The following is a 15543-nucleotide window of genomic DNA, read 5'->3' on the forward strand; positions in this document are numbered from 1 at the left end:
CCCTCAGAACCAATCTGAGGACCGGGTCCACACCACAGGTGGAAGGGAGGTGGAGTGCGGGGGCCTGGTCGCAGTGCCGGCCAGGGGAGGTCAGCGCTGCTGGGGTGTCAGGTGGAGGACTGGCCAGGATGACCCCAGGCAGGCAAAACATCACAGCACAGAAAGTGGATCCCACAATTTATTCACAGAATGGGAGACAAGGCGCCAGAGAGGCGGGGGAGGCATTCCAGCCACGCTCTTTCCCGGGGCAGAGGCCCTTCTCCCTGGCAGGCGCCAGCAGCCAAGCCGGTGGAGGGGAATGCCCATGCCCGGCCACAGCCCCTTCCAGGAGAGCGCGCGCAGCGGAGCTGGCACGGGAAGGCGCAGGTGGTGTATTCTCAGAACACGAGGGGCCGCTACCGGGGCTGCTGCTTTCAGCTGGGGGTGGGCAGCGGCGCGGCTGGCAGTGGCACGGCTTCTCTGGCTCTCTCGCCGGCCACCTAGCAGCGCCCCAGGCCGCAGGGCGCGCACATGCCGGTGCTCACCGCCAGGTTCCCGCTGCAGGGCGCGCTGCAGACGCTGCCGGTCACCGGCCGGGAGCCAGACACGCACAGGTCCCCGCAGACCACGCCGCCCCGGGAGCTGCTGACACCTGGGGGGACAGGGAAGGGTCAGGAGGTCTGGCTGGTGGGCGCCCCGTCCTACCACCTTCCTTTGGCCTCTCTGCTCTGTCCAGCCCGCTAGGGAAGGAGGCAGAGGGACTTGAGACCAGTCTGCCGCCGTGGGAGCACCGTAGCCTGGGAGCCTGCAACGCTGGCTCTGCTGCTTTCTGACTTTGGGCCAGTTCCTCCCCCTCTCCGGTCTCTGTTTCCTCACCAACACCGGGTGGCGTGGACTGAGCGACAGCTGAGGCCCCTTCCTGCAGTGACATTAATCATTTCCCCCTCCTCAGCCCGGTTCAAGTGGTCTGGAGGTTCTTCCTACAGTGTCTCCTGCTACAGCCCCACCTACTCCCAGTCCTGAGGGAATTACTGCAACCCTCCCCCCCAGGTCTCTATACCGTCCTGTCTTGTTGCTCAGTCTAAGCTTTTCTTTCTCAGGGTTTAAGATACTTACAGACATTCACGGATCCAACGCCTTCACACAGCCTGAGTGGGGAAACGGCGAGAGAGGGGAAGAGGAAAGAGGTCAGAATGAGCGCTTCGGATTTCCCCCGGGTGCTGGGATGGGCTGTCTCAGAGGCGTTTCTGGCCTGTGTGCTTTGTCTTTGTGCAACTTAAGAAAAGTGCCTTCCTGCAGTTGCAGCAGAGCCAGGGCACTCTCTGGCAAACAGAATATGCGCTGGATTTCAGCTCTCACTTGCCCTTCAGTTGGTTGTCCTTGTGTAGTCCACAGCCTGAACAACCACACCCGGCATACCAGGAAGGGGAAGGTCCCCTTGGGCAATGACAAGAGGCCAGGGTCGGAGCCTGGCCTGCATCTCTACCCGAGGGCTGAGTGACCTCCAAGAAGCCATGCAGGGAGTGGATCTTGGAAGAGTTGAGGATGCAATAATGAGGATGTTTTAAACTGAGAAGGGTGCCTAGGATCTAATCCTAGCAAGGCCCCAGACTCTCTGGCATTCTAGACATCAAAGTGGCATTGGCTTTGATTTTTCTCTGTATGTTATGTCCAAGTTCCAGTTCTCTGAGAACTAGGCTCCAAAAGCCCTCGTGTGTAGCGTGGGGCCAGGTCTTGGGACTGAGACTGGAATGGGGAGGAATCTGAGGTGTGTGCATGTAGAGCTCTCAGGGCAGCTGGGCTGGGCCTCACCTCTGCTCCTCGCCCTCCAGCAGGCGCCTGTAGGTGGCGATCTCGATGTCCAGGCCCAGCTTGGAGTTCATCACCTCCTGGTACTCCTTGAGCAGGCAGGCCATGTCCTGCTTGGCCTTCTGCAGGGCCTCCTCCAGGCCTGCCAGCTTGCAGCGGGCATCGCTGAGGGCGGCCTCGCCCTGCTGCTCAGACTGGGTCACGGCAGCCTCCAGCTTGGAGTTCTAGGGAGAAGGGGGGATTATGGAAGGAGCAAGTGAGTTTAGTTTCCTGAGATCCTAGTCACTTCTATCCTGGAGGTTATTTCTCCAGTTAGCTTGCTACCATCCTACCTCACTTCCTCCAACACACACACACACACACACACACACACACACACACACACACACCCCCTATGCCCACTGAATCAGGAAAGTCACAGCAGGCTTCTTCACTCTTCTGTCACCTGTGAGACTGCACTTAACTGAATCTCTTGGAAGACTTTTCCAGAATCCCTCTGCTGCAAGCTGACCCTAGCCTCTTCCTGCACCCAGGGTGGGCTCGCCGGTACCTGGCACTTGGCGTTCTCCACCTCGGCCGTCAGCCTCTGGATCATGCGGTTCAGCTCGTTGATCTCCTCCTTGGTGCGGCGCAGGGTCTCGCCGTGGCGGATCACCGTGGCCTTCATCTCCTCGCACTGGGGGGGCAGAGGCAGGGAGGCTCAGGGCACGTTACCCCTGTGAGCCCCACAGCTTGCCCACCTGCCTCCCATCTCCCTAGCTGGAGGCGGGCGCCCTCCAGAGACCCTCCTGCGGGGTTGGGGGGCCCTGGTGCCCACCTTGCTGCGGTACCAGCTCTCGGCCTCGGCCCGGCTGCGGCTGGCGATGTCGTCGTACTGAGCCTTGATCTCGGCGATGACGCAGTCCATGTTCAGGTCCCGGCTGTTGTCCATCTTGACGACCACCGAGGTGTCTGAGATGTGGGCGTGGAGAACGCGGATCTCCTGTGGGCGGGGGAAGTGGCAGAACAACCAAGTTTCACCGACGTTTCCTTACCCTTCACTGCCAATGCCTGTAATCTCTGGCTCACATGAACCAAAGTCTCATGTTTGGAGCAGAAAAATCCTCTGATGAAATTGTACAGCTTTCTGTATAGATAAGATCTGCTTTTTAGAGGAAAATGTAACCACATCTCAAATGCTCGCTCCTGGGAGTGGACTTGCACCAGGCTGCCCCTCCAGCCAGCATCCCGCAGATGCACCTTAGGGGCCTGGACCTTGTGCTTCTCATTCTCCTAGACCAAGCACATTGGCTGCCAGAGAAAATGTAAGCCATGGGAAACAGGTTTGTGGCCACCCTCTGCCTTGCGGCCTGTGGCGTGGCTTCCTGAGGCGCCCACCCTGGAGGTCTCCCTCTCCTGCCTTGCTCGCCTGGTCCCTTTTTGGCTCATCATTTCTCTCTCTCTCTTCTTCTCTTTGGCCCTCCCAGCCCTCCAGCCTTGAGCCTGGGTTTCCGTGTCTCCTGTCTGCGTCAGAAGCCTCAGTCATGGTCAAGGGGTCTGGGCAGGAATTCAGGGGTGCGCCATGGCGGAGACCCTCTCACCTCCTCATACTCTCGCCGCAGGAAGTCGATCTCCTGGGTCAGGGCCTCCACGTTGGCCTCCAGGTCCGACTTGCGCAGGTAGGCGCAGTCCACCTCCTGTGTGGGTTTAAAGGGCCGCGAGGCCAGTTACCCTCAGGGTGCAGGGAGGGTTTGCTGCAGTGTGACGGGCAGAGAGGACGGGGACTCGGGGGGTGGGGAGGAGGCTTGGCTTCAGACACTCACCTTCTTTAGAGCCACGAACTCATTCTCTGCTGTGGCCCGAAGGGCAACTTCTTCTTCATACCTGAGAGGGGCGGGGAGAACAGGACCCCAGTGAGCAGCTCTTAATTGGGCAATGATGCATGCAAGCAGACAAGCCTGGCTTGGAGACCTCCCTTTGCTCACCCCCTGCCTCTGAAATGGGGCAAGACTAGAAAGAAATCAAGCTGCCAGCCCAGGCCTGCTGGGATACGCTGGAGAACGGAAGTGGCCATTCTACTTACCTCTGAGCTTTTTTGGGAGTAGGAGAAAGGCAGAATCTGGAAGGTGCGTGTGTGTGTGTGTGTGTGTGTGTGTGTGTGTGTGTCTAGGATTGCAGAGTGCAATCCTAGGCCCTGTTTCTCTCCCCAGGCCTGTCTTTTCCTTTCCCTTGGACTTTGACTTGCTACAGGTATTAGGATCCTCCCAGTTCCCTCCTGGGCTCAGTCAAGAGGCAACGAGCCCACCACTCTTCCCGCTCTGTGAGGCCAGGCTGGGGGTGTGGGGCCCATGGCTGAGAGTGTTACTGAGGGAGCTGGAAGATTCCTTTCCAATAGCTGGTGTGCTCCTGTCTATCAGGCGTCACACTTGGTAACCGGAGGCCCATCTGTGAGGATGGCGCCTGCCTCCCAGCAGACTCTATGCCCAGAATGCACTTGTCTCTGGATTGTTAGCACCCAGACTTGTGTCTGACTGGCACCTGGTAGCTGAGTGAAGGAATCAACTTAGGAACAATGTCCAGGGCTTTGATGGCTAGACTCGAGGGGACCAAGAATGGTTTTTCTGGGGTCCTAACAAAAGGGTCTGGTAGATAGAGACAGGGATACACCATCATCCCCCTGAGGAGGAGGAGGGCAAGGTGAGATCCCCTGGGGCAGCCAGATCCCCTGGGGTCCTTTGGAGAAGGGCAGGGGTGCAGTTGCTTCCCTGTCTTTACTCAGAGACCTGCACAGGCCCAGACACTCCCCAGTGCTGGAAACTTCCTTTAAGACCTCTCCTGAGCCAGCTCCTTCCTGTACTCACTTCTTCCGGTAGCCCTCCAGCACCTCCTGCACGTGGTTGAGCTCGGCGGCCAGGCGCCCGCTGTCGGCCTCCACGCACTCGGCCTCCCGCCTCAGGGTCTCGATGTAGCCGTTGAACAGGGGCTCCAGGTTGCTCTCGCAGCACTGGCGGTTCTGGTAGAACTGCCACTTGGTCTCCAGCAGCTTGTTCTGCTGCTCCAGGAAGCGCACCTGCAGCCCAGAGGCAGAGCCTGAGCATCCCTTCTTGAAGGGTCAAGGGCAAGAGGGAGGTCTCCACCCCAGGACCCACAGGACCCACCTCTCCGACCCAAAGTGTTCCCTATGGGGTTATGTCGTCTCCCTCCTGGCCACACCAGGGCTGAGTCAGCTCCCGCTGTAGGTCCTCCCTGAGCGCTAACCTCGATTTATTCTAGGGTGACTTATTTATTAAGTGTCATGGAAAGTGCTAAACCACGCCGAGTCCAGACTCTACTGCCACTTGTTTGCAATGTGCCCTTGGACTCAGCACTGATCCCTCTGTAGAGTATGGAGGTGAGCGCGCACCTCCCTCTGAAGGTTTAACAAGCCCTGGCATGAAAGGCGCCTGCACGCAGAAGAGCCGCTGCGCCGGGGTGGGTGTGCTTGTTAGCACCCAAGAGAGCACAGGCCAACCTTTTCAGAAAGGCAGGTTGTAAAAGTTGAAAAATAAAGCAGGTGCCAATTATCGAAACCCTATAACAACAACGCAATTGAGAGAATAGCTCCCTGGGACAGGAGTGCAGAGATGCTCTGATTTCCAAGCCCTTGTGTGACAGATGCAGAATCCAAGGCCGGGGGGTCGCCTGCGGCCTGAGGTCTCAAGGGGCGGAGGAAGAACTCTGGCTCTGCTGCCTGCCTGTGGGGGGCGCTCCTCTCTCTTTAATACTTGCAGACTATGAAGCCCAGGGGTTTTCACATCTCTCTGCCCGCCACGGGGTCGGCTCACTCCTGCACTGACATCCTTTGTCAACTAACTTGCCACCCTTGGTAAGTCCTTTCTTATGCTGTCCTTGGTCACTCATGCTGTTGGGAGTCTCTGGTTTTTTGGGTCCCTCCCGGTGGGCAGTGTCACCCAGTGTGACTTCTTTCAAGGCTGGCTCTCCCAGGCTCCTGAACCACCACGCGATGGCCCCACGGAGACTGTAACTGCAGCCTCTAGTGGACTCTGACAGTTGCAGGTGGTCTCAGCCTCGTCCTGCCTCTCAGTAAGGCCGGGGTGGGGGGCAGTGCTGCTCACCCCTTGGACAAAGCTCTCTGCCCTAGCACAGCAGACAAGTAACCACTTCGTATATAAACAACTCTTCGTGATCCCTGAGGTTCCTCCTGGCAATCGCTAGCAGCTCACCCACTAACCCTGCCCCTGGCATAGGGAATACGTCCTGGATGTATAAAAGGTTATTTGGCTTCAGAGGTGTTGAGCATCCACATAACACCCACTCTTTTGCTCACGAGGCGATGTTATTGCTCAGTGCTAAAGATTCTACCCCTCGTTTTGTTTCTATGTTTTCATTTTGTCTTCTTCCTCTCCTGATCCCATTCTTGTCCTTGTCTGTGTCCCACAGGCATGGCTGCCTTGGCTTGGACCGGGAGCTCTAAATAGGCAATGACTTGCCTCTGACTCCCTGCTCAGTGCCCAGAGTCCTGAACACGTGGGGTTCAGGAAGGGTGTGATCAAGGACACTCACCTTGTCGATGAAGGCAGCAAACCTGCTGTTGAGGCACTTGATCTGCTCCTTCTCCTCATGCTTCACACCCTGCGCGTTGGGGTCGATCTCCAGGTTGAGGGGGGTGAGCAGGCTCTCGTTGACAGACACGGTGGTGATGCAGGGTGGGCTGGGTCCGCACACGCCGCCAGAGCGGTATCCGAAGCTGCTGCCGCAGGAGCCGGCCCTGAAACCCCCGCAGACGCTGCGGCTGCCGAAGCCCCCGGTGAGGCCGCGGTAGCAGGAGATGCCGCGGTAAGGGGCGGCACTGATGCAGCAGCGGCCGGGCCGGGGCCCACAGGCGGAGGCGCAGCTGAAGGCTCTGGCGCCAAATCCACATCCCATGGAGCTGAAGCCACAAGTCATGCTGGACGTAGGGTGGTATCCGAACAGTGGAGAAGCTGGCAGAGAATGGAGCCAAAGGCCTGTGCTCCCTGAGCTTTTGCAGGCCCTTTTATGCACCAGGGTAGCTGGTGTTAAAAGGGGCAGCAAAGAGACAATAGCTGCATTTTATTGGCTTGGCATCACTCTGGCCTCTTAAGAGCCAACCCGGCTTGCCTCTTCAGTGTAGTTGTGTCAACAATCACTGGCCACAGGCCTGTTTCATCTTCAAAGCCCTTTACAGGCTTCCTAGGCTATCACCTCTCCCCCTCCCATTGCTGCGGCAAATGGAGAAGGGAGAAGCCCCCTGGAGGCCTCAGCTGGACTCTGTGCTCTGGTGCAAAGGATGGGTGCAGTGACCAGGGTGGAGCCTGTTCTCGGATTCCTGTTCTGGAATGCACACAGCCTGCCCTGGACCTATGGCCTGGCCTTGGGATGCAGTGTCTGATCTGCTCCAAGGAAGACTGTGTCCCCCAAATCCTTTTATTCTTGGCTTCTTTGCCTTCCTCTCATCTCTGAAGCATGTCAATCCGAGAGCCCAGCAGACATAGGGTGGAGGGTGGTATAACTCGGGAGGGACACGTTTCCTGTACTGTGGGTATTCCTGGGGATGCAGAAGTTGTGGGATACCAGCGGGGACATGGGAGAAATTGAGTCGAAGAGCTCAGGACAGAACTAGGGCCATTTTTCAGAGTCTTGGGCATCATTACTAGTGGACCGGGGGCAGGAGTGGGAGTGTGGACCAGCCCAAAGGTACAAGGATTAAAGGAAGGCTTCTTGGAAGTGGCTTTAAGGAGGATTGCCTGTGAATGGATTCGGAGGAGATGAGAAATGCACCTAGCTCTGATTTAGAGATGAGGGTATATGGAATCATTTATTCTCTCAATCATCCAGCAAACACTTATCGAGTACCAGCCATACCCTGGTACTTTCTAGGTTCTGGGGATCCAGCAGATGACTGAGGTATCTGAGAGGGTGGCATGGACAAGGAGGGGCCAGCATTTGGCCAGGAGGCAGGGGCAGAAGCCACAGGTAATGGGAAGGCCCTGGGAGGCCCAGGCTGAGGAGTAGGGGTCTGATGTGTGGGTATGGGAGCCCTGGGGGTTCCTAGCAGGGAAGTTGAATAAGAAATATTGGTGTGCGCACACCCACCAGGACACATGGAAGGTTCTTGAGATGGGGGCGATCACAAGGCTTCTGGGATGGCGTCACTTCCTCCCCTTAGAGGACCCCCAGGGTGAGAGCAGGTGGGGGTGCTGTGGCTGGCCCTGAGCCAAGCCCTCTGACTTTGCCCCTCATCTCCTGGGCTTGGAGCAATGATGCTTTTGGTAGATGGGCTGTGCGGCTGAGCCAGGGGATTGCTCTAACCTGAAAACTGAGTCTATAAACCCTTCCAAGCCCAAGTCTCCTGACTGCCTTTGTGTCTAAGGATGACTCCACTAATGGACCTGTTTCCTGACCAGTCATAGCCCAGCGCTGACCCAGTCAAGGCTAAGAATAGCCCTCCACGCCTTCCAGCTGGCCTTACCTTTTGCCCTCCCTGTCCCCTCGCAGGGCGTGCAGGGCAGTTACATTCCCTCTTTTTCGGGGAGGCAGGTGATGGAGATCTGTCATGGATTGTGACAGAGAGGAGCTCTTGGGCCTTAGGAACAGATTCCCACAGACTCCGTGTCTGGGCTGGGAGCTCTGAGGGTCCCCCTGGACCGTGGCTGAGGGGCTGCTGGGCAGTAGTTACAAGGAGACAAGGGCATGGGGCTGGGGAGACTGGCTCCAGCTGGGCAGCCGATGGGATTCTGAGAGCACTTCTCAGGAGGTGTGTTTGGTTGGTAGTTTCATGCTAATATTTGCTGGGCCAGACGGCTGCCAGGTCTGTCTTTTCTCTCATCTCAATGTACATCAGAACTGGGGAGCACCTGGAAGGTTCTGAGTGCATATCCAGAGCTCATGTGAGGTGGCTTTTCTATTAGGATGTTGAGGGATGATGCCAGGCAGGTCCTCCATGCAGCATTTCCATCCTTGCCCTGTACCTGCCCGACTCAACCATGGACCCGGTGTCCAGTTGGCCCCTTCACCGGGGTCTCTATGGAGACACATCCATCTCCTGGGGTTGAGGGAGCCACGGGTGTGCCCGGGTCCCTGTCCTGATTGAAGACGCTGGAAATGTGGACTCCGGAGATGAAAGTGTGTGATCTGAAGCCCAGTTCTGCACTACCAGCTTAGAGACCTTGGATAGTGATGTTTCCCCAGTCTCCTTACCTGTAAATCATGAAGGGAATGCCTTGCCTGGCTGTTGGGAGGATTAAGGGTGTGTCTGGTGGCGGGAGGTGTCCCCCCATCCCCCCACTAAAAGGTGACCAGACTGGGTTAGCTGCAGTGCGCAGAGCCTTGCAAAGGGCTGGTGTGATGGGCTGTGAGATGCCATCTTGCTTGAACAGAAAACAGCCCGCAGCTTTACAAGGCAATCATGTCACCCCAGAAAGCCTTAATTAGAGCTGCTATTAGTAAATGGCTCAGAACAAAGAGAATTACAGAGGGTAAGCCCCTTGAAAACAGGAAGCTGACAAAGGGACAGTGGCAGCCACCTGGCAGCCTCCTCCTACCCCCGGGCTCCGGGCCGCACGGCTCTCGGCTCTCGGCTCTCGCCCTAGCAGTGGTTCCAAAGGCTCCAGGCAGTCCCAAGACTTTTGCCTGTGCCTTGTGGCCTCCCCTCAGGCAGCTGGCCCAAGTGGGCCTGGGGGCTGACTTGTCCTGCTCCCCAGAACAGTCACCTGCCCCTCGTCCTGGTCCTGACTGCTGCTCCCTCCCCATCGATCTGGTCTCCATCATTATTCTGTGTCTCCCCGGAGGCCCCTGCCTGTTTGCCTGGCTTCTGGCCCACTGGTGCTTGGACTCTTGTCATTTCTTCTTGCCAGGGTCTGTGGGTCCACTACACATTCATGGATTTATGATAACTCTTTTGGAAGAGTAGTCCCAAATATACCTTCTTGTGCCTCTCCACTAATTTCCTCAAAATACATCCTGGAAGTGAAATTGCCGGGTCCAGGAGGCTGTCCGGGGTCAGGATGTGCTGTCTGGCTGTGGCCGTGATGTGTCCGTGTGGGGGCTGCTGTGCTCAGCGCCAGGCCTGGGGCCTGGAGCATGGATGCTACTTGCATTTCCGCGCCTCACTGGCCGTGTGTCAAGTTAGTTAATCTTTCTGCATCTTCTTCCTTCATCTATAAAAGGAGAGCTGACTACTGGCCTCCTGGGCCTCCGTGAAGTTGACATGAGGTAGTGTATGTGCAAGCAGGGAAGGTTGACTCTGCGTCCACCTCCTACCTGGGTGGAGAACCCCAGGGCCTTTGCTTGCCTTTGTTAGAGAACCTGGATGCCTTTGGCTTTGCCTTCTGACCTTGAACTCACAACATACCGTGGCCTATGTGCTGGGGCTGGTAAAACGTGGCACCTGCCCACACTCTCGACTGGTTATTAAACAGGTAGTAGGTATTACAGGTGAGGAAGAGATGTTTAATACACAGGCTTTGCTCTGAAAGAGCTGACTGCTAAGGTGGGTAGGTTTGTAACTCTGCATGAATTAAATGGATAGTTGATAGAGTTGTTTTTTGAGGTGGTTCGTGATTGATTGTCAATTGATTGACGCTCTCTGTGAGTTGGAGCAATCAAGGAGGCTTGCTGAGTCAGACTTGAGAGCAGCTTTGAAGGATGGGATGGGCTTGGGAGGCAGTTCCGGCAGAGAATGGCAGAAAAACAAAGGAATGTTCAAAAGGCGGTGGATGCCCACTGGTGGAGCTTAGAGGGCATCGAACCCACAGGAGGAACTCGGACACATTCTAGTGAAGGTCAGGAGCAAGACCAGGACTCTTGTCTCTAAGGCATGCTTTGAGAAATATGTGTAAGATTAGGAGAGAAGAGAAAAATTTCAGGCAATGGGATCAGCTGTATAAGAAACCCACCATAGTCAACAGATAAACTATAGAAATTACAGAATGAGCTGAGTGCTAGTCATGAGGTGAGCTTGCAGACAGCCAAATGTTTTTCTAGATCAGTGACAACCAATTAGAAAAATAAATAGAAAAAATATACCACTTCTAAGAGTTGTGAAACCAATGAAGTTTTATGATATAACTTATTCACAAGATCTTTATGGGAAACAATGCTAGACTCTTATGAAAAAGACATGCAAGAAAGTCTGATGAATGGAATTATATTCTAAAGAAATAAATTCTTTCTAAATTAATTTATAGATTTCATGCAAATGCAATAAAAATTCTAGCTGGTTTTCTTTTGAGGGACTTGGTAAAATCAATCTAAGTTTATATGAAAGACTCAAGTCAATTTCAAGTAAAGTCACAGGTGAAAAAGGGAAGCAAAAAGAGGGTCTGAGGACTAGTGAGTCACAGAAGGAAAAAAGGATAGTGTTTGTGCAGGACCAGGTAGATCGGCCCCTGGAACACAACAGAGAACTTGGTATTTGATGTCAGGGCTGCCAGCACAGGGCCATTTATTCAGTGGGTGAGATTGGTAAAAACAGATTCACCATGGGTGTGTGTGTGTGTGTGTGTGTGTGTGTGGAGCTGGAGTCCAGACTATATCATATATCATGAGAGATCTCAGATCTGAAGACGAAAATAAAACTGTAAAGCAAGCCAACGAATATGTGAGAGGGTATCCTTGTGTCATAGGGGTGGGCTGAAAGCTTAAAAGTCAAAACAAAAATATCAAAATTAAGAATTCCAAGAAAGAATACAGAGAAAGAAGTTAACAGACTGTTGATAGACTAGGAAAAGCTTAATATCCATAGTATATAAGGAGTTCCTGCGAACAGCAAGTAAAAGGTGGGGACCCCTATATAAAGAGAGGCAAATTCTGCGCAGGTAACTCCTCAGAGGGAAGACCAACAACTAACAAGTACATGAACAGAAGCTGACTCATCGGTTCTTCAAAGATGCAGATCAGAACAAGGGGTGGATTTCTACCACTGGAATGGGCAGGGTAAGAAAAGGGGTGCTACCAACTGCCGGGGGGAAAGGTGAGAGGGTAGGAGCCTTTGTGAACTGGGGGTGGGAGCTTGGGCAGGTGTAGCTCGCCTTTGGTATTTGATGTCACGACTTGCCTTCTGGAAAGCAGCGCGCCATCAGGCGGTGACTTCTGGCATGTGCAAACTCAATGCCCCCGCGACCCCACTGCTCAGAGAGATTCAGCCTCACACCTGAGGGCAGCGCTCTCATGCCCGGGCAGGACGATCCATCACGGCATTATTTGTGGCAGAAGGAAGTTGGAGGCAACCTAGATGACCATAGATCGGACAGAGGTAGGTAAAAATTATAAATGCAAATTATGGAACAGAATGCAGAAGCTCAAAGCAACAGAGTTGCTTTAGGCAGTGTGGTGTTGAGTTAAAAATAAAAGGTCAAAATCTTACCATTTATGTAAATAAAACTCACGCATGCTGAAAGCAATGCTACTTACTTTATAGTGATGATGCCTATTTGGGAACAACATCACACTCCTCACGGCTGGTGTCTTTGGGGAGGAGAGTGAGAGGAGAGCTAAGAAATGAAGAGGACAGATGAATGAACAGAGGGGACTTCTGGTGGCTGATGAGGACACTGTGCCAAGAGCTGGAGAGTGTGATGGACTCAACTTCTCAGGAGGTCTGAAAGAATTATCAGAAGTAAAATAGAGGAAGTGCTAAGAACTTAGGAGATGAATTTGGGAGTTTAGTTGGGACCAGTTTTCAGGTGGGACCAGTCTTCAGCTGTCTTTGGCTGAGCCTTTGGTATCTGGGTAGATGTTCCTTGGCAGTGGCTTTTTAGGGAATTAAAACTGACAAGGCATAGGATGGACCAGGGGTGGACAGACTGGTGTGGATCCAAGATCTGTTAGGAAGTTGACATGTGGGGATGGTGGCTACCCAGGGGGGTACACTGGCTGAGGACATGGAGGAAAGCTGCTGGGAGAGTGAAAAATCCAGGCAAAGAGGAGCCAGGGAAGCCACACTTTGTGTTGATCAACCTAGGAAGGCTTCCTGGAGGCAGAAAAATTTCTTCCATGTTTGCATTGGGTGCGTTCTGCAGCCAGGCGAGGGTGCCCCCTAGTGGGAATAGCTTGGCTGTCCAGGGGCATCTTTTCTCGGCACTTCTGAAGCAGAGCGGTGAGTCACACCCCCACAAAGACTTCTCTGAGTCACAGAGTTCAGGTTTTGGATCCCTGAAATGAATTGTACATCATGGGGGTGTGATGTAACTGGATGAGCTCCTGGAAGAGACAGGAAAGGGGTAATTATGAATGTTTCTGGGCCAAGCTTTCTTCCTGTTTGTAAAATTCCCTCTTCTCTGGCCAGCCTCTGAAGCGCTGCGGTTGGGGAACTCGGGAGGGTTTCATGCCCCACCAGCTGCCTCTCTGTCTCATGCGCCAGCTTAGGCGGTCTTGGAAATGGCCGTGATGTAGCGCGCAAAGCCGAGCCTGCCACTCAGCCCACCGGTTGTCCTCGGCCTTTTGGGTCACCTCCCGGCATCCGCCACTCCCCCCGCGCGCCTCCCCCAGCTCTTGTAGGCACAGCTGACTCACGTGTCTCCACCCTTCCCCATCGCCATGACAGACTCCAAAGCTGCTCCTCACAGGACTCCTCACAGGGCTGGCTCTTCGGGCTGGGGTCCCCTCGACATCCTCTGGGTGTTGTCTTGACCCACGTGTCCCTCCAGAAGCAGAGAGGGGATGGCCGCTAGTCTGGACACTGCACATCCCGGGTGCTACCTGGATGCGAAGAAGCAGCTAGGACGGAACTGACGTGTCTCTGCCAGACGACAGGTTCATCAGTAAATCATGTGTTGGTTGTGAAAGCTGCTGAGTTTCAGGTGGCTCATTACAGCCATCGTAGCTGGAACAATCTAGGCTGGATTCCACACTTCGCTACCACGCTTGATTTATTGCAGAATTTTATTTTAAAGCTCTGTTCAAACCACCCCTGCGCCACCCCCTGGCCTGGCTCGCTGTTCCATGACAGACAGCACAGGAGCCTTTTTTTTTTTTTTAATTTTTAAAGATTTGCCACATATGTTGAGTCAGGATTATCAAGCAGGACCTACCCAGATGACAGATCGTGGGGGCAGCAGTCTCCACAGCAGCCTCTGAAGTTAGGGGGTGGCCCTGAGTCTGTTTTTTGAGGGTTGATTCTTGTGAGGTCCCCAGCACTGGTGCCGCTTTGCCACTTTTAGCACCTGCCTTCTGTGGCCCCTCCTTCTCGCTGCCTTCCCAGCTGCCTTTACGGCCTGTGACTGTAAGGGTGGTGACTGGCCCAATGTGTGGCTCTCTCAGAACTTGGGGGGACATTAGAGTCCCTTTTGGGCTCAGCTTTGGGACTGGCTGTAATTCTGGGGCCCCAGGAGAAACCCACCAAATCTCCCATTCCTCATTCGATACACCGCGAACATCCTGGTTTACTGTACCTCTGCCTCACTGTGTTCTAGAAGCTACTTCACGCTAAAAGCCAGATGGAGTCCATGTCTCCTCCCCTGCCAGAGGCAAGGAACTCTAAATTGATCCCCCGTTACTCTTCCTTCTTACCCTGTGGGTGCCACGTCCTTCTGGCGGCCCCGTGTCCCGGGAGCCCTGCTTCTGCCTCCCAGGAGCCGGGCTGTAACGGACTCCGCCCCGTATCGTCCTGGTGCCAGGCTCTTCGTCTCACTGAGCTCTCTGTTCTCTGCCCATCTTAGTAGGTTTCACCAGCTTGAAAGCATCTCAGAAGCAGGGCTCTAGCCTGCGGTAGGAAACCTCCGCAGTGAAATCCAAGGGAAAGTTGTGTCACGCTTAGGAAGAGCCCAGCTATCTGACTGCCATCTGCCTAGCGAGCTTTAATTTATTACTTTCCTCCTTGGGCAATGGCAGCGCCCGGAAGGCCAGTTCTTGGGGTCAGCGTCGGAGGCCCTAGGGTGAAAGAACAAGCCTGGTGTATTTGGCCCACTGCCGTGTGTGGGAGGACGGTGGGGGAGGGATGGAAAGTCTTCTGAGACCCACAGGAGGCCCTGGGACTAAGCTCCTGTGCCAAAGCACAGCAGATGAGGCCCGCCTGGCTTGGGGTGAGGGCTCAGAGGCCCTTAGTCTTGCCTGAGGGTTTCTGAGCACCATCAGCCCCACGTTGATGGCAGAGGTGGTGATGCCAACAATGCAGAAATCATTGATGATGAAGAACAGGATCCAGGTAGGGAGACAGAACCAGTGAGAGCCAGCAGGGACTCGGGGACATGCGCCCAGCAGCCCCGTCATCGGCAGCCTACCCACAACGGTTGTGTGCAGACGATGCCACCGGGTGTGCTGCTGGGCTGACTAGGACGCCATCCAGGCCCAGCTTGTGCTCCACAGGTCTGAAGCCCTGGGCCCATCTGGAAGAGAAGATACGCCAACAGCAGACGGTGGCACCACATTGCAGAGAGCCTGGTCTTCCTATGCAGATCGACAGGGACAGCTCGAGGCCTGTACGGCAGCCAGCCAGCCACACCCACTGGGCTCACCAGCAGCCCCATGTCTCCAGTTTAAGAAAGTACTGGAAGCTGAACCCTCCTAAGGACACCATTGTCTGTGCTGTTCTTGAGTTCACGTGGCTTGAGGTGCCTGGGGACCAAGGCAGAGATAGCAGCAAAAGTGACCATTTACCGAGGTCATTTAAGGACTCGCTGTGCTGAGCGCGTTGCACGGCTGTCCTGTTGCTGTCCTCAGTGAGCGCGGTGGCTGTGATCCGAGGGTCTGCGGGCCCGGCGGTGGCTGCACTACTAGGGCAGGGCAGCTGGCTCTGCTCTTTGCCACCGTTATCCTTCT

General features: G+C 54.9%; 1 protein-coding gene across 1 annotated transcript; it reads right to left on the reverse strand.

The window, feature by feature from the left end:
• Positions 1-565: 565 nt before the first annotated feature.
• On the reverse strand, positions 566-6714 carry LOC119247949 (keratin, type II microfibrillar, component 7C). Its single transcript, XM_037514784.1, has 9 exons — positions 6331-6714; positions 4629-4837; positions 3591-3651; positions 3369-3464; positions 2606-2770; positions 2339-2464; positions 1792-2012; positions 1115-1127; positions 566-631 (listed from the first exon to the last, which is right to left on the reverse strand). The coding sequence occupies exons 1-9, from the start codon at positions 6712-6714 to the stop codon at positions 566-568; spliced, it is 1341 nt and encodes a 446-aa protein (XP_037370681.1).
• Positions 6715-15543: the final 8829 nt, after the last annotated feature.

Source organism: Talpa occidentalis, unplaced genomic scaffold, assembly GCF_014898055.3.
Source record: "Talpa occidentalis isolate TD23 unplaced genomic scaffold, MPIMG_talOcc4v2.1 talOcc4.16, whole genome shotgun sequence".
NCBI classification, from domain to species: domain Eukaryota; kingdom Metazoa; phylum Chordata; class Mammalia; order Eulipotyphla; family Talpidae; genus Talpa; species Talpa occidentalis.

What these genes read in the sequence shown, in the direction of transcription:
- LOC119247949 (XM_037514784.1), bottom strand. Translation starts at nt 6,714, where the DNA reads ATGACTTGTGGCTTCAGCTCCATGGGATGTGGATTTGGCGCCAGAGCC. An exon ending in CTGGAGGGCTACCGGAAGAA is followed by an intron (nt 3,652 to 4,628) that starts GTGAGTACAGGA and finishes CGCCCCTCTCAG; the next exon opens with GTATGAAGAAGAAGTTGCCC. An exon ending in AGAGCTGGTACCGCAGCAAG is followed by an intron (nt 2,465 to 2,605) that starts GTGGGCACCAGG and finishes CTGCCCCCCCAG; the next exon opens with TGCGAGGAGATGAAGGCCAC.